General features: G+C 39.5%; 1 protein-coding gene across 1 annotated transcript in view; it reads left to right on the plus strand.

Annotated features, from left to right (window-relative positions):
• Nucleotides 1-749: 749 nt before the first annotated feature.
• Nucleotides 750-24,755, plus strand: part of RFX8 (regulatory factor X8) — a 74,383-nt gene continuing 50,377 nt past the window's right edge. Inside the window, 1 exon segment of the mRNA XM_036029971.1 lies at nt 750-766. Within this exon segment, the coding sequence (XP_035885864.1) occupies nt 750-766 (17 nt within the window).

A 24,755-nucleotide genomic window follows, 5' to 3' on the forward strand; every position in this document is an offset into this window, starting at 1 on the left:
GAAACCTGCTGTGCATATTTTAAATTAAAAAATCTCCCTCCACAAAAAAAAAAATTCCTTTTTCCTTTTCACCAGACTCTTGTCCCCAGAGTTTTTACCTATGGGCAGTGAGTGGTAGGAACCCACTTGTTGTTTGGTTATAGTAGTACAATAATTAATAAATAATAACACAAGAATAAACTGTTTTACATACTCACAACTCTAAACCTACTTTTGTCCCACCCTGTACTTAACTTTGAGCTGAGAACAAAAGTGTACAATATATTACTGATGCTGACTGGTGAACTTTTGTATTCAGTAAATTAAATATGTTTCATTTGGTTGGATCCCACACTCACACTGACCACTGATCCTTATCAGAATGTCCTATTGTAGAAAAACCGATGCCAGTTTCCTCTTCCTCATTTTCCTCTACCCTAGGCTAGTGGACAATTTCTGCATTTGTGAAGGGTATAGTGTGCCTCGTTGCTTCATGTATGAGATCTACATGGACACCTGTGAGCAAAATGTCCAGAACCAAGTCAAGCTAGCGACATTTGGGAAGGTGGGTTGTGAAGATAAAAGTATGGAGTCCTGAGTTTTTTAAAAAAGAACTCATGTTAATTGATGAGGCAATGTTAGAATTTAAGTTTAATGGATTCTCAGTTGGGTATAATTTGGCTTTGCTCTGGGAAGCCAACCAGATGGCTAACATGCTGTTGTACTACATCTCTATGGAAAGGCCATTCTTTCTTTGTCCACACTTCATAATGAGGGCCCAGGAAAGGTAAGGAATAGAGTGACACCTCAGAGAGTGAAACCATGGCAGCTCCAGATACCCAACCAGTTTTGCTGGGCCATTATTCCCTGCATGAAATGCCCAAATTCAGCTCCACACAAGTCCTAGGATCTACTTTGTAGTGTCAGAAAACTGATATTTCTAACAATTTTGTCATACTTAGAAAACTCATTAAAGATTTCCTCTGGAAGTTAAGAGCCCTATCAGGAACTTTGTTTAGGTTATACAATATACAGAAACGGTTAACAGAGGATAGTCTTCTGAGACCATCCACATTTAACAAATATTTATTGAGCAGCCTCTATGTTCCAGGGACTGTTTTAGATGATGAGGATACAACAATGAAAAGAACATTTCTGCCCTTAATGAACTTATTATATTATAGGGAGGGAGACAGATAACTAAGACAAAATATATAGTATATTAGATAGGTTAAATGCTAAAGGAGAATATAGAACAGAAGGAGACAGGACTTTAAGGAAAAGGGATATCTCATCCAATCCAATTGCAAGTTGGACTGGGCCTCATAGAATGTAGTCCAGTGCTGTCCAACAGAGATATAATGGGACCATAGACATAATTTAAAATATTCTAGTATCTTCATTTTTAAAGATTTTTAAAGATGAAAATAATTTTTATAATTTTTAAATGTAATCCAAATTATCTAAAATATTACCTTTTCACCATGGAATCAATATTAAATATCATTGAGTTATTTTTTCATTCTTTTCTCCAACTAAATCTCAAAAATCCAGTGTATTTTACATGTAAACCCCTTTCAGTTTGGACTAGGCACATTTTAAGTGACCATTAGTCACATGTGGCCAGTGGTTCCCATCTAGAAAATCCCATGACTAGATGGTGAGTCACCAGGCACCTTCTCTTTCTCCCTCTGGTGCAACCTTTACCCACAGGGACCCTGGTTTTCTCTACTGGCTTGCTGTGAGCCCTGTAGCCTCCTCCTCATCTACCTGCCTGGCAGCTTGGTCAAATGGAAGTGGGGTTACTCTAACTTGACATATTTTGGGTCTGTATGATCCCTACTTTCTTTTCTAAGAAATCAAAAACTATTTTTCAAAATCTGTTTCAGACTTTCTTAGAAGTTGTCTCACTTCCAGGGAAGCCCCTAGAGCTAAAAAGAGACTTTGGTGTGTATGCCCATGGATATTTTGTTAGCATTTTTCATCTTAATACTCCCTGAGAATCCATTTCCAAAGGCACTAACTTGTGGCTCTTTTTGGGAATTTACCTGAAGAATGGGCTAGTGGAGCCCAGTGGAACTAGGATTGGGAACCGATCCTGTGCTGCCTAATTTGTGACTAAAAAGAGAAGGGAGAGGAAAGGGAAAAGGATATGATCCCAAAGTATGTTTACAAGAGAAACAACAAGATACCCAATTCTCATTTCCTCCCCCCACCCCTGGGAATGGAGTCAATTCCACATTCCACAGCAGTTCCTGTGCAGATGTTAGAACGTTTCTTGCTCCTTTTGGCAGTCTTGGGCATAGGGTGGGTAATACTCATTCCTAGCACAAGTGATAATTTTACATGGATGAGGGGATTTCCATAACAGTGGCTTCCCTTTTGAAAATAACATTTACTGATGTTTTTCTGATTATAAAAGTAATATACCCTCATAGTGAAAATGTGGGAATTGGAGAAAATGTATAAAAAGAAGAAAAATACCTGCTACATCCAGAGATATAGCCATTTCTGTGGTTCATTTGAATGCTCATGCACACATGCACATCTGTGACCAAAAGAGCCAAAGAAGAAGGCACACAATGGGGGCTTCTCCTTCCCTTTCACCACCTCCTCCCACCTTTCTGGGTGTTGGTTTGATCCCTCCAGGAGGGCGAGGTAAAAGCAGCTGGAAAGTTCCTACTGCACAGCTTCATGCTTTGGAGGCCAAGCTGACTATTGTATTCTGGTCCCTTTGGTGGCTTCTTCAGAGTAGCCCTTGGAAATGTTCTAGTGCCTTGCCTGGTGACTGACTCTTTCTGAAGCCTGACAGCCCATCCTGGCACCTTTGCTAGACAGAGTCTGGGCTCTTCCACATGTCACCTCTTTTTTATTTGTAGCCAACTTCTGGTCATGGAAACGACCACCATTCTTGACCTGAGCAGGCTATGAGTGTGCCAGCTGAAACCAGGGTAATAGGACTCTCCTCTGGGTGTCCATCAAGGCCACTGGCCAACCTATCTCTCATCTGTGAGGACTGCTGTGCAGCCTGACACAAACTGTAGGCCCCTTACAATAAGCTCTTAGTCAACCAGTGAATCCCTTTCTAATAGGCTTATCCCACACACCATTCAAAAACAAGAGAGTAGTCTTGCCACAAGAAATACCCTCACACTTTCTTTTCTCTCTCCCTTTTTGTGCATTATTTCAGTTGAGGGCTTTTCAGAGTTTGAAAACCAAATTTTAGTGAAATGATTAAGGGTGCAAATCCCCTCCAGTGTGTGTCTCACTTTGCTGTCTGTTGTCTTCATGCTCTTCCTCTTGTAACAAGAGACCCCACCCCAAGAAATGGTAGAAGGATTGAGAAGTGCAGAAGACTGTGCATATGTGTATTGCTGCAGCAACCAGGACAACACACATGACTCAGTAGAAAAGAAGTGCATAGGCTAATACTTAGAGCTAAGAAGGTGATTGGATGGGAAGGACATGCCCTCCTGTATACTTATGCCACATGGGGGACTATGAAGGATGTCTTTAAAAGCTGAGTGGGTGAAAATGCCATGTACTTTACTCTCCTTTCCCCTGGTAGGTCAATTGGCTGCCAGTGTCAGAGGCTTAGGTGCCTGAGCCAGTGGGTCTTGAGGAGAGCATGTGGTCCAGGAATGTTTCCCATGCCCCTACCCTGTACAGAAGCTGCAGAATCACCAATGACTGCAGCCCTACTGTGTGGGTCCTGCCCTGGCTGGCACACAGAAACACTAGAGGGCAGCAGCCAGAGGAAGATGGCAGTGGGTCCCATGAGTAGGACACCTGATGGCACAGACTCCAAAGGATGCCTGAAGCCAGACAGCAAATGGAAACCAGCTAAGCTGCCTATGTTTCTTAAAGGATGGTGCCTTTGAATAGGAGAAGAGGTCCCTGGGCAACCTTGAACTGAGCTGGCAGAGGATGGCAGGGTGATTTTCTTTGGATGTTTTAGAGGAAACGGGCTTTGAGGAAGAAACCTGCCATTATTTCAAACTGTATGTAATTTAAATAAAAGATTACCTTTTTTCTACAAAATTTTGTCTTCAGAGTTTTTGCCTATTGGCAGCAAGTGGTAGAGAACCCCACTGGTTGTTCAGTTACACTGTTGTATAGATACTATATAGATGGATGGATTGAAAGATAATATATGGATATGGATAATATATGGGTATACAGAGAGATGGGTATTCAGAGAGACAGGTAGGTGGACAGACACTTACAGGATGATAGAGTGTACTATGGCACACTTTTTGACAACACTAAGCCTAGAACCAGGCTAATTAGGTTATAACCTTGGGCAAGTTATTTATCTTTTTTTGTGCCTCAACTTTGTCATCCGTAAAATGAGAATATTGATAATGTTAATAGTATCTACATTGTGAAGTGCTTTTAAGGAATTAATGAGAAAGCACATGTAAAGAGAATTGAATAACTTTGGTACATAGGAAACATCCAAGAAACCTAAACTATTACAATCATATGCCTATTTTCACCTAGAATATCATAAAAATGTTCACATTATTTTCAAGTGCATGTTTTATAAAATATTTTTGAGTGTTCCAGTATTTACCTCATTATTCCCTTTGCAATCAGACACCATTCATCTTGGAAATTTATCTTGTTCATAATTTTTCTCTAATATAAGTAACATAGATCTCCATCTGTGTCTGGTAATTTCCCTAGAAGAGACTCTACACAAGTGAAACTAATTCATGGTTCTCATAATAGTTTTTGATATTCTTCCTCAAATTCATAATATTCCTAACCTAGAACAGTCATTGGTTAAGAACTATATTTAGCTCTCTTGACTTGGATTTATTGGGTGATTAGGGAAGGTAAGCACTTTCGTGTGTGTTTTGGTCATATGTTTCTTGTTTGTATACATTTTATCACCAGACCACTTTCTAATGATGTATTAGTGTTTTTCTTATTGATTTATATATTAAATATGTAAATTTCATACTTGCTATATTTTTGGAAATAGTCATCTCAGTTGGATTTTAAACTTTTACTGTGGTGTACCAATCATAAAATGAAAACACAGGGTATTATGGGGTTGGAATTATTCAATAAAATAAAATGTGCAGGTTATTATATTGCTAGACAATTCTTTCCTGCTGCTTCCTCCAAAACTCCAGATTACTTTCCAGGGCCTTGAATCTTAGCCTGATGCATAATTTATAATAATTCCATTAGTTACCTACTATCTTACAACTGGACATATAGCAAAGATGTTAAGTGATTTTATTAAGAGAAGATAAAATTGTCAGAATCTGTTGTTGAAAGTAGGAATTTCTGGCATCTAATCCTACATTTAGTTTTCACTGACTTTTTTATGTCCTATTATTTATTTTTCATCTATGCATTTTGGTTCTCCTTCCCTGAATTAACTTGTCAATTTGACCTCATGAACCCAATGTTTAATTGTGCCAGACTTGCCTTCCCTCTTCCTTCATTTGCCTCCTCCACACTCAGAGTTTGGTCACTTCCCATAGGAAGAGATAGGACCTGAAGCCAGACAAGAGTAATGTTTCATGACACTGTCAAATCCTTCTGCTTGGAAGCTAAGAAAAAAAGAAAGAGAGATGCAACAGGAAACCAAGCAGAAGTGGAGGCTGAGTGATTAGGGAGGGGATCTTAGAAAAATATCAGAAATCATTACTTGACTGTTCGGAACACCATGCTCTGTATGTTTGTAATTTCACCATACTCCAGGATTTCACTTTCAGCAGATATGCAATCAGACACCATTCATGCCATGCACCTCTCACAATTAGGAAAATGGAACAGACTTCATTTTTCTTAATGTTATTGATCATAAACATAATATCAGTGTTATTTAACAACATGCATTAAAATGATAACTGAGAGACCCCTGGCCAGATGGCTCCATCAGTTGGAGCATTGTCCCATACACCAAAAGGTTTTGGGTTTGATCCCCGGTCAGGGCACATATGACTGATGATTCTCTCTCACATAGATGTTTCTCTCTCTCTATCTCTCATCAATAAAAAAATACATCTTCCAGTAAAGTATAATAAAATGATGGACTATTATGCAGCTGTTAATAATCCCTGTTTTCAGAGAATTCTTAATGATGAAGGGAAATGTTTATGATACAATATGCAGGGAAGAAAGTAGAAAGCAAGATTGCGGACATGCTAATTGTGTGATGTCAGTTATTTCATGTATATACCCACAGAATACATACACACATTGAGACTTTGATAAAAGATTGGAAGGAACTGCACTGAGGTTTAAACGGTGGTTTCCTGAGTGGTATGTTTTCTTCTTTATATGTGTCTGATTTTTTTCAGATTTCATTTACATATATTTTCTGTATCATCAGAAAAGAGAAACTACAATTGAAACAGTAGGAGAGAAGAAATCAGAAGTTTTATTTCTAAACTTTTGAATTACAACTTTAAATCTGGCTTATTCTTTAAGCTTGTGCACTTAATTTTTCCTGATCTAATCACAAGAGGAAGTGCCAGGGAGGTTTATCATTTTTGTTTTATTTAAAAAAAATAAATCATAGAATAAGTGACCAAAAATGCAAAATTGGACAAACTATAAATATCAGCTGTTACCATAAAGTACCCATAATTCAAGCTGAAATCCTAGTGCCTAAAATAAGTCAGATAATGCTAGAATCAAATATTAATTTCTATTTTTTTGGAATTTTGTTAAAACACAAAAGTCACAATATATTTTTGTCTCAACACATTAACTATTTAGATATGTAAATGTCTAATTGTTGAAATATTTAAATAAGTAGAACTGGTTTAGTACTATTTGAGCTAAAATTTCCAAGTAACATCTAACTAGCACCTTTGAATTGTATTCAGCAAACTGGATACCCAGGCTATATTTTTAACACAAAAGGAAATTTCAGTGTTATTTGGTGCATGGTGTTATAATTGTCACTCAGTTATTACTGTTATTTGTTGTTTGTTTTAAATCAAGAAAAATTAGGAGAGATCAGGAAATCAGTAATAAGAAATGGGAGCCAAATTAGGAAAGGGGCCTGCCACCCATGAAGGAATTGAAGACAGTGGAAGAGATTGCCAAATTCAACACTGAGCAGTAGTTCATTTGAAAGAATTTTGTTCTGCCTGGACAAGCTGCTACAGTTTCCTGGGCTGAACTGAACAGGGTGTGAACTGCAGAAAGGAAGCCAGCTTATTCACTGGGTTTCTGGGAACCTGAGTCCAGTTCCCAGGAGAGGGGAACCTTGGTGTAGCTCCACTTCACTCTGAGGAGGTTAATGACAGTGGCAGCAGGAGGCTTTCACTGTTGCACCTCTAAGATTAGATCATCATAAACTGGGAAAGCAGAGTAGAACATTTGCAAGCCTGTTTCAAAGCTGATGCATTTGAAATAGTTTGAAATTGTCTGCCTATCAGAGCTTGATTAGGCTGAATTGATAGGGTACTCAAGAGTTGGAAAATTTTATTTTAAGTAATAGCTAATAAGCTTAGTAATCAATGTATGTAAAAGCTGTTGTTCCAGGAACTGAAGGTATGACCCACCCTGACTCCAGGAGACTGTGAGCAGTTACATCTTTGTGCCTCAGGAAGACTGCAAGCAATTCAAGATGGTATCTGAGCCGTTGTACTCTGGGGTGAGATGATTAGCACCCAGGGCACAGCTAAAGACCACTGCCTGGGGCATAGCTAAAGACCACTACCCAGGGTGAGAATGCTGCATTTTTTTAATCCAATTAACTTTTCCCTGAATTCTAAATCCCTTACCTACACTTTGTTCTCCTCATAAAAAGGGCCATTTTAAAATGGAATTTAAGACGGTCTGTTAGGCTATGAACTTGCCTGCCATCTTCTCAGATCGCTGGTTGTCTGAATAAAGCACCCATAAAGATTCAATCCCTATCTCTACTTATTGGGTTCATTATGTGATAGGCAGCATGAACACTGCTCTTTTCCAGTTTCAGAATGACTGATTAGCTTTTCTTAATAACCAGAGTCAGTGATAAAAGCTAGAGAAGACCCCCAAGTCTTCATTAGGTAGTCTGTGTTGTATCTTCTATAAAACACGTGGTGTAACATCATCTTTAAGACAACCTTTATTTTTCAGGTATCGTTATGATGGAATCAAGAAAAGTTCTTTCTTTTATGCCCAATATTGCTACCTTCTGAATAAAAAAGGCATCACAGGTTAGTATCTATCATTGAAGTAGTTTGGTCATGAGTCACAGCCTGAGTAATATTAGAACCATTCATATTTTTGTTGAATTAATTGGCTTTTTGGCTGTTCTGCCATTAATCCTTTTTCAGGATAGAAACACATACATCATCACATCAATACACCTTCGAAATGGGCAGAAAGTCAACCTCTGACAATATCATTGGCCAGAGAAATACATTTTCAGTTCATTTCCTTAGATTTTTTTTATCTTAATCATTATCTCAATTGCTAAATCACTGGTTAATGGTCCCTTTTCATTCTCCTTGTATCTCCCTTCCCCATTAAGTGCAGACATTTTTCTGACATCCAACAGTTGGTAATCTTCCTACTGTCTGGCCACAAGACACCTCATCCTTTTATACCTTTCACCTATTGCTCATTCTGTTACAAAGCTTGCCAAAACTGTAAGGGAGCAGACCAGGGCCTATCCACGTAGCACCTTGGTGAATGACCCAACAATTCATGCTGGAAGGAGCAGATCTTTATTTACAACATTCCAGCCTTGGGGGAGCTCAGGGCACCTCAGCTCAAAGCCCTCCTTTCCCAATATACCCAGCACTTCCCATGCTCCCCAGCAGGCTATGAGCCAAAAGCAACCCCAAAAGTTTCCCATGTTCTTATCTGTGCAGGATCTGGAATATGTTGTCAGCAACCTTCTTGTAATAGTCCAGGAAAGCATTATTATTCCTGATCCAGGAGTTCATGTTACTCTGGTGAAACTCAAGAAAGGCACAACTCTTAATAGTCCAGGTAAAATCCAAGTCTGAAAGGCAGCATCTTGCAAAGAAGTCCTTTGCAGCTCTGGAGTCAGCTAGAGCAGACGCAATCACAGCAGCGGTGCCTGGCCTAATCCCTTAGTACAGATAGTATGTCTCTGTCCTCATGTGGCCAAGAGCTCCTCTCCTTCCTAAACCACACAGTCAGGAGAGCTCCACACAGCTGCTACATCCTGCTTTTCTTCTCCTTTCTAAGCCACGTGCCAGAGAGAGAGTGAAAATGAGAGAGAAAGCACCCCTCATGGCTCTCCTACTCCCTTCTAAGCAACATGGTCCAGAGACCATGGCTGCCCCACACTTGAGTTTAAATCCCTATACCTCCTCAACCCCATTTCCAACTTCTCCCACAGTCTGCCCATCCTCTGGTTTCTTCTGCCTTTTTCAGCTGCCTTTTTCATTGTGTCTGGGCAGGCTTGGCCCTGTGACCTAGAGGAACCTCCTTCCTGCTCTCAGGCAGGCTCAGCAACCAAGGAGCCGCCTCCTGGCTACATAACAGCTTAAAGTCATGCCCACCTCCCTCATTCTGAGTACCTGCCACAGCTACTTAACTATCTAGGAAACTAGCCAGGTGTTATTGATATACAAAATACCTCTTAACTGGTCTGTCTACTTCCCTAGCCCCAAGCAATGGCTGTGGGGTTTTTTTCCCCAGGCACCCCAAGTTCTGAACCTTGTTCCACGCCTGTTAAAATCCCATGGGTGGCTCCTCCTCCTAAATCATTTCCTCTGGTCTTGATGGAGGACTCAAGAGTTGGTAAATTTTAGTTTAAGGTAATAGTTAATAAGCCTAGTAGTTAGTGCATGTAAAAAGTTATAGTTTCACAAACTGCAGAAAGGCCCACTCTGACTCTTGGAGACCACAAGTGATTGACCTTTGTGCTCCAGAAGAGACCATAAGCAATCAAGGTTGTACCTGAGCCATTGTGTTCCAAGGAGAAACAGTTTGCTGCCCAGGGTACTGATAAAAAAAATTGCCCAGGACACAGATAAAGAAAATGATTGGTCAGTGGATGAAAGGATATTAGGGAAATTGCTGGACTGCAGCTTTTATCTGATTAACCTCATTCTTGAATTCCAAATCCCTTACCTACACTTTTTTCCCTTGAATTGCAGACTCCTTACCTATACTTTTGCCCCCTTATAAAAAAGGCTGGCTTAAAAGGATATGTAAGATGGTCTGTTAGGGTCCATACCTACCATCTTCTCAGATAATTGGCCATCTGAATAAAGTGCCCATAAAGATTCAATCCCTGTTTCTGCTTATTGGGTCTGGTAAATGACAGGCAGCATAAACATTGGGTGTTCCAGTTTCATTCTCATTTCTCCAACTTCCTGAGCATTCCTCTCTGGCTATTTCTGGATACTTCCATTTAGATGACCTGCTGGTGCCTCATACTTAGTGTGTAAAAATCTACAATAAATTTATAATCTTCATTCAAATCATCTCTGCTTTCTTATTTCAATCTATCGTTCCAACAGATAGAATCTATACATATTGTTGCCTCAAAACAATCCCTAACTCCCTTGGGTCACATAGAGCTGTTAATCCTACTTTTTCAGTTCTTCAGGAGATATATTCATTTTAGTTACCAGTATTCCCTTTAAATTCTTGTCATTGTACATTGAGATTATTTCCATGGATCCATATGGCCTTACTCTCCTCAGCCTCACCTCTCTCTAAATATGACCATGACAAGAGTTTCCCAAAATGCTGCATTTTCTTTGTCTCTTTCCTGCTCAGAAACACCCAGGTACTTGCTGCTCTTACCTCCTTTATAAAGACTACACCTTCCCCCGACACATACACACTGGTGTTAGCACTCCAGTTTCTTCCTACCCCACTTTCTAACCCTGGTGCCTATTTCTCCTGAATATAAACCATCAGTTTCAGCCAAAACTCTTCTCTGATTATATCAGATGTGGTTCCATCTTTGCTCCCATCATCCTATCCTTCCATGATGTCATTCCTTTTTCTCTCTGTTTAATTGGACCTTCCTGAATCCTGTTTCTTACCACTGGTCATACCTCAGGGACCACCTGTTCAGTGGAACCATCCTCAGAAGTACCAGCTCTAATCAAGACACCTTCTGCCAACCTTTTACACTGCTCACTGGCTACTACATTATAAGCCAGTAACAATGTAAGTGTAAATGTAATTGTAAGTGTAGGCATTTCTACTTAATTCATAAACTATTTGTTGATACTTCATTTGGCATAAATGGACTACCATGTGACCAAGTAGCCAGGGACAATTTTAGTTTTACTTGCAGCCCAGAATAATTATTAAGAATGGCCCATTCACTATCAAAAGTGTCTTGGTTTGGACAATAAATTATAACAAACTATATGATCAACTTTTGTAAAAGTTACCCTATGTGTGAAGCTGCCGTTGAGGTGGTGCCACCAATATGAATAAGACATGGGCTTTCTCTCTGATAGATTAATAGCAATGCATACCAATGTATGCATTGAACTTGATACCAGGTGTAATGTGATGGATATCAGAAGTATACAAAAGGTCCTGGCTGGTGTGGCTCAGTGGTTTGAGTACCAGCCTGCAAACCAAAGGGTAGCTGGTTTGATTCCCAGTCACGGCACATGCCTAGATTGTGGGCCAGGTCCCCAGTGGGGGGTGTGCAAGAGACAACCACACCTTAATGTTTCTCTCCCTCTCTTTCTCCCTCCCTTCTCCTCTGTCTAAAAATAAATAAATAAAATCTTTAAAAAATATACAAAAGTTCCCATGAGAACTCAAAGAGCAGACACCTTGGGCAGAGAGTTGTGAGGGCCTGTGAGAGAGTCATGTTTTGAGGGAAGTTATGAAAGACAGTTTAGAATGTTGACAGGTAGGTTGGGTGGAGGGGGAGAAGGAGACAAGAACATGAAGGGTATCCAGACTTGGGGGAGGAAAGTGAGAGAAGACAAAGGAATGAGAAGTCAGAGGTTTCCTGCTATGTGAGAATGTGTGGATCTGTAGCACAGAATAAACCTAGAAGGTGAGTTCAGAGGGCCTTGAACACCTGACTAGGGGCCCAGCCACCTGTAAGTCTTTGAGACTTAATTTGAGAAATAGGATGGTGTCATCATGGGAATTTCCACAAGTGCCAGAACCATGGAGTTTTACTTGTTTTTAACCCCAGTATTGCCTGGAAGTAGAGTGAGAGCTGAACTAGCTGTTGAAGAACTGAGAAGGAGCTACTACCCTTTGCAACAGCATGGATGCAACTGGAAAGTATTATGTTAAGTGAAATAAGCCAGGCAGTGAAAGACAAATACCATATGATCTCACCTTTGACAGGAACCTAAACAACAAAACAGAGGAACTAGCAAAATATAACCAAAGACACTGAAATAAAGAACAGACTGACAGAGTTCAGAGGGAAGAGGAGAGGGAATTTCAGGGGAATTTCAGGGGAAAAGTGGAAGGGTTTACAGGAACAAGTATAAGGACACATGGATAAAAACTAGGGGTGGGTGGAAATGGGAGGGAGGAGGGGAGGGTTCGGTGGGTGGTTTGGGATGGGAGTAAAAGAGAAAATTGTACAGCAACAACAATTTAAATATTTTAAAAAACTGAGAAGTCTGAATAGGGCTTTAAGAAGACTAGACTGAGAAGGAGAAGATGACAGTTGGAGAGGCTGCCAGTTACTCAGATCAGTGTCTAAACCACAAAAGAGGCAGGTTGGAAAGACCTGAGGTATGTTGATGCAGGTCTTCAGTTGTTTGAGTCTCAGTGACATTAGGAGGGTCAGGGATAACTGAACCCAGCCTGCCTCACTGAAACCTCAACCTCAACCTCAAATAGAGTCATTATGTTCTGCTTCCAACCAGCTCTTCCTCTTCAATCTCTCATTCATCCCTTAGGCACAATGATAAAAAAAAAAAATTACATCAGCTAAAATAGAGAAGTTAGGAAAGGGAGAGATTTTTTTTCAGTAACAATGATAACTTTGTGCAAATGTCTTGTGCAAATGTCTTCTCCCACTGACCCATCCACTCCTGTAAGGCTGGGCTCAAAATCTGCTGTTCTTGGTTTGATCCAGCAGTCAACCAACAGATAGTTTGGAGATCACTGCACACACACTCACCAGAGTAAAATAATGACAAAGCTGGCAATCAGCATGGGTGAGAGGCCAATAGCAACCTGAGGTCTCTGGGTTGATATCACAGAGAGAGAGACTGGAACTGGTCTTTGTGAGGGAAAAAATAGACTTTATCCTCAGCAAAAGAGGAAGGCTGTCAGGAGACAAAGATAAGGACAAAGGTGATATTGGCTTATTCATGAGATAAGCCCAGCAACAAACATTTCACAAGTACTTTGTGATCAAATTGTGTTTGGTAATTGATGAAGTCTAGAGCCTTGGCCAATTAAGAGAATTTTTTAAGAATTAAGATTTAAGGGTAGTTTCCTTACCAATTCCACATTTTAAGAAATACTAAATACCTATTTTAGAAGGCAAAATTATAATAAATGAGACACTGTAGTTAATAACCTATGGACTAAACTGATGAAAATGTCTTCTATTATATAGTTTATATAAGGACCTGTGTGACAAATTCCTCTTAAAAATTAAGTCTCAAAATACAAACTTTATCTCTAGTTTTCAGATATTTAAAACTGTATAACTCATCTATTTATTTATTTGTTCAATTCAACAAATATTTGAATTCCTACAATAATGAGGCCCTGTTCTAGCTACTGGTGATGAAGTAGTAAACAAGATAAGCAAGACCTCCCTTTTTGTCACTTTTAGTGAAGGAGAAGACAATTAAATAAGAGCAGTAGTGAGATTGATATGAAGACAATAAAATGGAGTCATGGGAAGGCCTCCTTGAGAAGATGCTTTTTGAGCAGAAAACTGTGAAAAGGAGCCAGCCACGTGAAAATCTGAGGGACAAGCATTCCAGGCAGAGGAAAGAGCAAGTGCAAAGGGCCTGAGGCAGGGAAAAATGCAAATAACAGCCACAAAGTCTGAGGGTTGGGGTTGGTGAATGAGTAGGAAAGTGAGAGGGAAGGAATGTGAAAACACAAGCAGGGATCTGTAAGTCTGAGGAAGGAGATGAGGTATTAATCTGAGTGTGGTGGGAGCCACTGGAGAGTCTCAGGCTAGGGAGTGAAGCAGTCTGCTTTGCATTTTAAATGGAAATCCTCCAGGCAACTCTGCTGAGACTGGGCTAAGAGAGGAGGCAGGGTGACCAACCCTGGAAGAGATGGCCCATGAGATTTCTCACTGACATAAATGTAAAGCTTTCAAAAAGGCAGCATAAAGTATGCAATACCACAAGTCAATAAGAGCAGAGACTCTGGAACAAACTGCCTAGCTCGACTACTAGTAAGCTGTCTGACTTACTGCACTGAGCATAATGCCCTCAAGGTACGTCCATGCTGTTGCAAACAGCAATACTTCATTCTTTTTATGGATAACTAATATTCTATTGTATATAAGTGGCACATCTTTTTTATCCATGCATTTGCTGATGTACACTTAGGTTGTTTCCATATCATGGCTATTGTAAATAATGCTGCAGTGAATATGGGAGTGCATATATCTTTTTGAGTTAGTCTTTTCATTTCCTATGTATAAATGCCCAGCAGTGGAATTGTTGGATTATATGGTAGCTCTATTTTTAATTTTTAAGAGCTTCCAGGCTGTTTTCCATGGAAGCTGCACCAGTTTATATTCCAACCAACAATGCACGGGGGTTCTATTTTCTCCACACCTTTACCAGCATTGGTTTATTGCTCTCTTTTTTTAAATAGCCATTCTAACAGGTGTGAAATGATATCTCATTGTGGTTTTGATTTGCATTTTCCTGATGATTATTGATACTGAGCATCTTTTCATGTGCTTATTGGTCATCTGTAAATCTTTGTAAAAAATGTCTATTCAGAGTTCTGGCCAAGATGGATGTGTAGGTAGAAACCCTTTGCTTCCTTGCACAACCATAAGGATAACAACCAATCTAAAGTCCATAAACAACCAGAAGCACCAGAAAATCAAACTGTATGGAGCTCCGACAACCAAGGAAATAAAGAAATAGTCAACCAGAACAACCAGGCTGGTAAGAACCTATAGTGAGGTGGCAAACTGTGTAGTGGGGCTGGCTGAATGGGAAACAGAGATTCAGAACTGACTGTGGACTATGGCAGTTACTGCAGTGGGAGAAACTTCTGGTCTCACATGAGAGTTCATTGGAAAGTGGGCTAGAGACAAGCAGGCAAGCTGGATTGTTGCCTCTCTGGCCCCTTCCCCACAGACAGTGCTGCTGTGCAGCAAGGAGGGTTGGCCCACCCTGGTGAATACCTAAGGCCCCTCCCCTAACAATTTAACAGGTGTGTGGAGACACAGAAATGTGGGCCAAACGAAAGAACAGAGCAAAGCTTCAGAAAGAGAGCTAAGCAATGAGAAGATAGCCAACCTATCTGATACAGAGTATAAAGCCCTGATAATCAAAATGCTCACAGAACTGATTGAACTTGGTTGCAAAATGAAAGATACCCAAAATGAAATAAAGCAAAATATTCAGGGAACCAACAGTGACAGGAAGGAAGCCAGGACTCAAATCAATGATTTGGAACAAAAGGAAGAAATAAATATCCAACTGGAACAGAATGAAGAAAGAATTTTAAAAAATGAAGAGGCTGAGGAATCTCTGGGGCAACCTGAAACATTCTAATATCCAAATTATAGGGGTGCCAGAAACAGAAGAACAACAGCAAGAAATTGAAAATGTATTTGAACAAATAATGAAAGAAAATTTCCCCAATCTGGCAAAGGAAATAGACTTTCAGAAAGTCCAGGAAGCTCAGAGAGTCCCAAAGAAGTTGGACCCAAAGAGGAACAAACCAAGGCACATCATCATTAAATTACCCAAGATTAAAGATAAAGCGAGAATTTTAAAAACAGCAAGAAAAAAGGAGACTGTTACCTACAAAGGAGTGCCCATAAGCTATCAGCTGATTTCTCCAAAGAAACCTTATACACAAGAAGGGGCTGGAAAGAAGTATTTGAAGTCATGAAAGGCAAGGACCTACATCCAAGATTACTCTATCTAGCAAAGCTTTCATTTAAAATGGAAGGGCAGATATAGTGCTTCCCTGATAAGGTTAAGATAAAGGAGTTCATCATCACCAAGCCATTATTTTATGAAATGTTAAAGGGACTTATCTAAGGAAAAGAAGATAAAAAATATAAACAGTAAAATGACAACAAACTCACAACTATCAACAAATGAACCTAAAAGAAAAGACAAACAATGAAAACAAAAACTAAGCAAATAACTACAACAGGAACAGAATCAGAGAAATGGACATTACATGGAGGGTTTTCAGTGGGGAGGGGGAAGGGAGGAATGGGGGAAAAGGTACAGGGAAAAAGAAGCATAATTGGTAGGCATAAAATAGATGGGGAAAGATAAAATGGTATAGGAAACAGAGAACTCAAAGAACTTATATGTATAACCCGTGGACATGAACTAAGGGGGTGAATGCTGGAGGGTGGTGGGGTGCAGGGTGGAGGAGAGATAAAGCAGGGGGAAGTTGAGAAAACTGTAATAGCATAATCAATAAAATATACTTTAAAAACGTCTATGCAGATCCTCTGCCTAATTTTATTTATTTCTTGCTATTTATTTGTATGAGTTTTTCATATATTTTAGACATTTGCCTCTTGCATATGAATTATAACTATTTTCTCCTATTCAATATGTTGTCTTTTCATTTTGTTGATGGTTTCCTTTGCTGTGCAGAAACTTTTCCATTCGATGTTGTCCCACTCATTTATTTTTCATTTTGTTGACTATGCATTTGGTGTCAAATCCAAAAAATTATTGCCAAGACCAACATCAAGGAGCTTACTGCATATGTTTTCTTCTAGGACTTTTATGGTTTCAGATCTTACGTTTGAGACTTAAAACATTTTTAATTAATTTCTCTGTATGGTGTAAGGTGTCCAGTTTCCTTTTTTCTTTTTTTTTTATATTTTTGTATTGTTGTTCAAGTACAGTTGTCCATTCTCCCCACCACCACCACTCCCCCAATCCCAGCCACTCCCATCTCCCACCCTCAATCCTATCCCTGTTCGGTGTTGCCCATGTGTCCTTTATACTTGTTTCTGAAACCCCTCCCTCTATCCGACTCTCCATCCTCTACTACCTCCCCTCTGGTTACTGATTGTTTGTTCTTCATTTTACTGTAACCTTTTTTTTGCTTGGTTATATTTTGCTTGTTATTTGTTTTGTTGATTAGGTTCCACTTACAGGTGAGACCATATGGTAGTTGACTTTCACGGCCTGGCTTATTTCACTTAGCATAATGCTCTCCAGTTTAATCCATGCCGTTGCAAAACGTAGGATCCCTTTCTTTCTTTCTGCTGCATAGTATTACCTCGTGTAAATGTACCATGGTTTTTTAATCCATTCATTTACTGATGGGCACTTAGGTTGCTTCCAGCACTTAGCTATTGTAAATTGTGCTGCTATGAACATTGGGGTGCATAGGTTCTTTTGGATCAATGTTTCAGGGTTCTTAGAGTATAATCCCAGCAGTGAAATAGTTGGGCCAAAAGGCAGTTCCACTTTTAGTTTTCTGAGGAAATTCCATACCATTTTCCACAGTGGCTGCACCAGAATGCATTCCCACCAACAGTGTACTAGGATTCTCCTTTCTCCACATCCTCTACACTTGTTGTTTGTTGATTTGTTTATGATGGCCATTCTAACCAGTGTGAAGTGGTATCTCATTGTGGTTTTAATTTGCATCTCTCAGATGGCAAGTGATATTGAGCATCTTTTCATATGTCTCTGGATCCTCTGTATGTCCTCCTTGGAGAAGTGTCTGTTCAAGTCCTTTGCCCATTTTTTAATTGGGTTGCTTGTCTTCCTGGAGTGGAGTCATGTGAGTTCTTCATATCTATGTTGGAGATCAACCTCTCGTCCAAGGTATCAGTCGCAAATATGTTTTCCCATATAGTTATTCTTTTCATTTTAATTCTGTTCTGTTTAGAGGTGCAGACACTTTTTATTTTTGTGAGATTCCATTTGTTTATTTTTTCCTTTATGTCCCTTGCACTAGAGGACATATCAGTGAAAATATTGTTGTATGGATTATCTGAGATTTCCCTACCTATGTTCTCCTCTAGGACTTTTATGGTGTCATGACTTATATTTAAGTTTTTTACCCAACTTGAATTTATTTTTGTGTATGGTATAAGTTGGTGATCGAGTTTCACTGTTTTGCATGTAACTGTCCAGCTCTCCCAACACCATTTGTTGAAGAGGCTATTTTTACTCCATTTTATGCTGCTTCCCCCTTTGTCAAATATTAACTGACCATAGAGACTTGGGTTTATTTCTGGGCACTCTATTCTGTTCCATTGATCTATGTGTCTGTTCTTATGTCAGTACCAGGCTGTTTTGATTGCAGTGGCCTTGTAATACAGTTTGATATCAGGCATGTGATCCCTCCTACTTTGTTCTTCTTTGTCAAAATTGCTGCAGTTATAGGGGTCATTTATGGTTTCATATAAGTTTTTGAAGTGTTTGTTGTATATCTGTGAAAAATGCCATTGGTACTTTAATACAGATTGTGTTTAATCTATAAATTGCTTTGGATAGTATGGACATTTTCATGATGTTAATTCTTCCAATCCATGAATATGGTACCTTCTTCCATTTGTTTGTCTTTCTTAACTTCTTTCTTCAGTGCTGTGTAGTTTTCTGAGTACAATTCTTTTGCATCCTTGGTTAGATTTGTCCCTAGGTACTTTATTTTTCTTGTTGCTGTATCAAATGGGATTTTTTTTTACCTCATTACTGTTTCTGATATTTCATTGTTGGTGTACAAAAATGCCTTTGATTTCTGAATATTGGTTTTGCATCCTGCTCTTTTGCCAAATTTACTTATTAGGTCAAGTAGTTTTTTGGTGGAGTCTATAGGATTTTCTATGTACACTATCAGGTCATCTGCAAACAATGACAGTTTTGCTTCCTTCTTTCCAACTGGGATGACTTTAATTTCTTTTTGTTGTGTGATTGCTGTGGGGAGGACTTCCAATAGTATGTTGAATAGAAGTCATGAAAGTGGACATTCTTGTCTTGTTCCTGATCTTAGTGGGAAAGCTTTTAGTTTTTGTTCATTGAGTATGATGTTGGCCATAGACTCTAGTATGTGGCCTTTATTATGTTGAGGAATGCTTCCTCTACTCACACTTTGCTGAGTGGTTTTATCATGAATGGGTGCTCTACCTAACCAAGTGCTTTTTCCTCATCTACTGATATGATCATGTGATTTTTGTCTTTCATTGTACTTATGTGATGTATTGCATTGATTGATTTGCAAATATTATACCGTCCTTGCATCCCTAGGATGGATCCCACCTGATCATGGTGTATGATCTTTTCAATGTATTGCTAGACATAGTTTGCCAATATGTTTTGAAGATTTTTGTGTCTATGTTCATCAGTGATATTGGCCTGAAGTTATCTTTCTTTGTTATGTCTTTATCTGGTTTGGGGATTAGAATGAAAGAGTTTGGGAGTCTTCCATCTCCTTGTATTTTTTGGAATAATCTGTCAAAAAGAAGGGTTAGCTCATCCTTAAATGCTTTGTAGAATTCTCCTGTGGAACAGTCTGGTCCAGGGCTTTTGTGTGTCGGGAGTTTTTTTATTACTGCTTCAATTTTGTCTGCTGTTATTGGTCTGCTCAGGCTTTCTGCTGCTTCTACACTCAGTTTTGGAAGATTATACTTTTCTAGAAATTTGTCCATTTCACCTAGGTTTTCAAATTTCTTGGCATATACTTCATAGTAATTTCTTACAATCCTTTGTATTTCTGTGGTATCAATTGTAGTCTCTCCTCTTTCATTTCTGATTGTGTTTATTTGGGTCTTCTCTCTTTTTTTCTTGATGAGTCTGTTTAAAGGCTTGGCAATTTTTTTTTTATCTTTTCAAAGAACCAGCTCCTGGATTTATTGATCCTTAGAATTGTGCTTTTAGTCTCTATGTTGTTTAATTATGCTGTGATCTTGGTTATTTCCTTCTTTCTACTTGCTCTGGGCTGCCTTTGTTGTTGTTTCTGTAGATCTTGTAGGTGTAGGGTTAGGTTGTTTATTTGAAAGGTTTCTATCTTTTTTAGGTTGGCCTGTATTGCTATGAACTTCACTCTCAGGACTGCCTTTGCTGTGTCCCATAAGTTTTGCACTGTTATTAGTTCATTTTCATTTATTTACACAAACCGTTTGATTTCTTCCTTGTTCTTGTTCTTAACCTGTTATTGTTTAATAGCATGCTATTCAATCTCCATGAATTTAAATGTTTTTGAGTTTTTTCTTTACATTGCTTTCCAGTTGCAATTCCTTGTGGTTGGAGAAAATGCTTTATATGATTTCAAGTTTCTTGAATTTGCTGAGGCTGTCATGTGGTCTGTCTTTAAAAATGTTCCATGTACATTTCTAAAGAATGTGTATTTTTCTTCTGTGGGATGAAAGACTCTATATATATCAGGTAAATCCATTTGATCTAGGATATTGTTCAATGCTGCAAAGATTTTTGCCATTTTGTTTCGAAGATCTATCAATTTTTGACAGCGGGTACTAAAGTCCACTGCTATAATGGTATTGCTGTCAATATCTTTCTTGAATCCTTCAAGATTTTCCTTATGTATTTGGGTGCTCCTATGGGTCATAAATGTTTACAGTGTTTGTCTTCTTGATGGATTCTTCCCTTGAGTATTCTAAAGTATCCTCCTGGCCCTTATTTTGAAATCTGTTTTGTATGATATGAGTATTGGTACCCTGGATTTTTTAAACTGTCTGTTTGCTTGGAATATTTTTTTCCAACCCTTCACTCTCAGTCTGTGCAGGTTTTTTTTTTTTTTCCTTAGGTAGGTCTCTTGTAGGCCGCATATATGTGGGTCATGGTTTCTTATCCATTCAGCTACTCTGTGTCTTTTGACTGGAACATTAATCCATTAACATTTAACTTTATTAAGGGTAGGTATTAATTAATTTCTCCCCCTTACTTGTGTTCCTCTCTCTCTCACTCTTTTCCTTCCTCTGGTTATAGTAGTCCCTTTAGCATATGTTGCAGTGCTGGTTTGGTGGAGATGTATTCTTTCAGCCTCCTTTTGTCTGGGAAACTCTTTATTTCACCTTCCATTTTAATTGAGAACCTCTCTGGGTAGAGTATACTTCATTGCAGGCCTTTGTTTTTCATTACTTCAAGTATTTCTTGCCATTCTCTCCTGGATTATAGTGTTTCTGTTGAGAAATCAGCTGCTAGCCTTATAGGAGCCCCTTGTATATTACTCCTCATTTTTCTCTTGCCACTTTTAAGATTCTCTCTTTGTCTTTAAAATTTGGCATTTTAATTATGCTATGTCTTGCAGTAGGCCTCTTTGCATTCATCTTGATTGGGACACTCTCTGCCTCCTGCACTTGCATGTTCTCTTCCCTCTCCAATTTTGGAAAGTTTTCTGTGGTTACTTTTTCAAATAGGGTTTCTCTCCCTTGCTCCTTTTCTTCTCTTTCTCCTTCTGCTATTCCTATGATTTGAATGTTGTTGTATTTCATGTTATCTTGGAGTTCCCTTAAGCTCTCTTCATATTTTTTCAGTCTTTTTGTGTGTGTGTGTGCAGCTGCTCTACCTGGGCATTTCTTTCTACCTTGTCTTCCAGCTCAGTAATTTGGTCCTTTGTTTCATCCAACCTGCTTATAATTACTTCTACTATGTATCTTATTTCAGAAATTGCATTTTTCATTTCTTCCTGGTTTTTGTTTATAGTTTATATTCTCTTTTTCATGCTGTTGTAGCTCTCACTCAGTTCCCTGTAGTTGTCTGTGACTTCCTTGAGCATCCTTATAGCCATTCTTTTGAATTCTATAGCTAATAGTTTGCTTGCCTCCATTTCTTTTAGCTCTTTTAGTGGGGAGTCTTTCATCCCTTTTGACTGCAGGTTCTTTTTTTTTGTCTCCCTATTTTAGGTGACTTTTTTTGTTTGCTTCTGAACTTCCTGATATTCTGCTCTGCTAGCTGTCTTTGCAGGGTGAACTATGTAGGAATTCTGTGGAATTCAGTGGAGTGGTCTCTTTGATCTCCTTGTCTGGATGCTCTAGGGTTTCCCTTTCTTCTATTTGTGTGAGCTCTTTTGTTGTACTTGGGTTTTTACCTCTTGGTGGTTCCTTTGTTAGTGGGCACTTTCTGGCAGCAGGTATATTTGTGTCCTCAACTCCTGCCTACTCTTGTATGTGATCAGTTGCCTGGGGAAGGCAAAATGGATTAAGAAAACAGGAGAGGGATTTAAAGTACTAGCAGGTAGAGAAGAAATAGGAGATCCTTTGGATAAGTCTAGTGTTAACTGTGATATTTCACCCAACTAGCCACTTTTTATAAAAGGTGAAAAAGAGATAAGACTCTTGTTAGAGAGGAGAAGGATTGTAAGCTGAATCCAGAAAACAGAGCCTTTGTGTGAAGTCAGTTGATGAGATATAGTGAGAGTAAAGGATAGAAAGTAGGGATAGTGTGCAAGAGAATAGAGTTACCCCAACAGCAACAAAGCTCCACAAGATAGTGAAATGGACTAAGATCTGGACAGGTGTTGTGCAGTATTTACAATTACATGGAAAAACAATTATTTACAATAATACTAGAACAACAATAATATGACAAGAAATATATGATCTGAAAAATAAGAATAGGAAGTACACAATCAAGAGTAGTGTGATATTGGAACATGAGTGAAGTGAAAGGACAATTAAAATACAATGTGAAAGAGAGGACAAGGAAAACTAGCCAAACAATGAAATTAAAGAAACAAAACAAAGACAACTAAACAGACAGAAGAGAAATAAAAATACTAATAAAATAAAAAAGTAAAATTAATGTAAAATAATAATAATACAAATAAATAATAAAATGCAGGTTCTATAGGATAGCAAAGTGAAGTTTGTCTCCATTTCTAATTTGTTGGGGTTAGCCTTGTGTTCCCTCTTTGGGTCTGTCTCTGGACCTTTCACAGCTCCAGGTCCTATTGGCTCACTTAGGTGGAAATATTTAAAAAGCCTCCTGTTGTCTTTAAACCCACCAAGGGAGTTCTGCCTGTCTTCCTGATTCAGCAGGCTGAGGGAGGCTGGGTTTCACTTTTCTCTCTTCCTATGATTTTGCAAGGTTGGGGGCCAGGTCTGAGCCACAGTCTTCATAGTTGCCCAGCCTCCAGCCCAGGTCCTCTGTGTGCTGCCGGGACCCCACTGTCCATCTGCTTCAGACTGGCGCCTTTAATCCACCAGTTGTGCCATCTGTGAGGTGCACTAATTAGGAACAGCTCATACACCATCTTCTCCCTTTTTGCTGGCCTAGGTGCTGAGCACTCTCAGAGCCTCTTCAAGGTAGTTCAGCTCCCCCACTGAGTTAAGTTTCTCTGGGGACTGTTAACTCCTTGAGCCCTGCTGCCCTCCTCTGAACAATTTGTGCAGGATGCCTCCTCCTTCCTCTTTGTGAGCCTGCCTCCATGAGAGCCAGCCTTGTTGGCAACAGGCAGCTGCTGTGCGAGATTTCCTTAGTCATATTGTCCATATGTCCTTTATTATTATTCCTATAAACCCTTCACCCTTTTCCCCCATTATCCTCTCTTCTCTCCCCTCTGGTCACTGTCAGCCTGCCCTCAATTTCAGTGTCTTTGGCTATACTTCAATTGCTTGTTCTTAATAAGTGCCTGGCTTTTCACACAGCCTGGCTTTCTAACCAGAGTGGAGACTATCTGAGTCAGGGTCTGTCACTATCCAACTCTTCTCACTTCTGCAAGTGTCACCTGGCTCTCCATTTTCTCTGGTAATGAACTAGCTGGCATCCACAGTCCCAGTGGGTGATCACTGCCTCTGTGTGTCTCCCAATTCGTCTTTACTCCATGCCCCGCCGCCACCCCGCGACTTCAAGCACCCAGGTCCATCCTGGTACTGCTCTGTCCTCCGTGTTTGGTAGGGGAGGGAGCTGTTGATTTTGCCCTCCTCCAAGGTTCCTGCCACAGGGACCGGCTGGGGCCTGAGTAGTCTTGGCCCCCAGCACAGGTCCCAGGGACCTTAATGTCCCAATGCAATCTCCTTGCCATCTGTTTTTCAATGTCTTGTACAATTCTGGCCTCCAAACTTCATATAAGCTGGTATTCCATAGACTGTTCACTCTGTCCCTTAGAAGACTGGCTAGGTGTTCCACCTGTGTGCAGGGTGAATTGGGCTCTGTTTCCACCTACCTCGCCACCGTCTTCCTCCCCCTCCAGTTTCCTTCTTTTGCATGTGGTTATCCAGTTTTTCCAACACCATTTATTGATTTGACTGTCTTTTCCCAATGATATATTCTTACCTCCTTTATCAAAAATTAATTGAACATGTATGCATGGGCTTATTTCTAGGCTCTGTATCGGTTCCATTGTATCCTAGGCATTTGGGTTATGATGTTAGGATACTTTGGATCCTCTTTAAATCACTTTTAGCAGGCAGTCACCTTGTTTAGATTTAGTATATTGTTTCTGGCTTACTTTTATGGGCTGTACTTTCAAAGATAATTTTGTTTTCTGAACCCTTGAATGCTATTGTTATCTGCTTCATTCTTCTGGCACTATTGTGACTTCTGATCAATTCCTTACTGGTACTAAATGGAATTGAACCCATTTCCTGGGGCCACCTTCTGCAAGGAGTGGACAGCTAGAGTAGCTGTGCCTGGTACCCTTATGCCATTTGGTGTAGGGCAGGGAGATTACAGGTTTTGCTGGTATGGGTAGAATGCCTGCCTTTCACTGCA

Source organism: Phyllostomus discolor, chromosome 6 (assembly GCF_004126475.2).
Source record: "Phyllostomus discolor isolate MPI-MPIP mPhyDis1 chromosome 6, mPhyDis1.pri.v3, whole genome shotgun sequence".
NCBI classification, from domain to species: Eukaryota; Metazoa; Chordata; class Mammalia; order Chiroptera; family Phyllostomidae; genus Phyllostomus; species Phyllostomus discolor.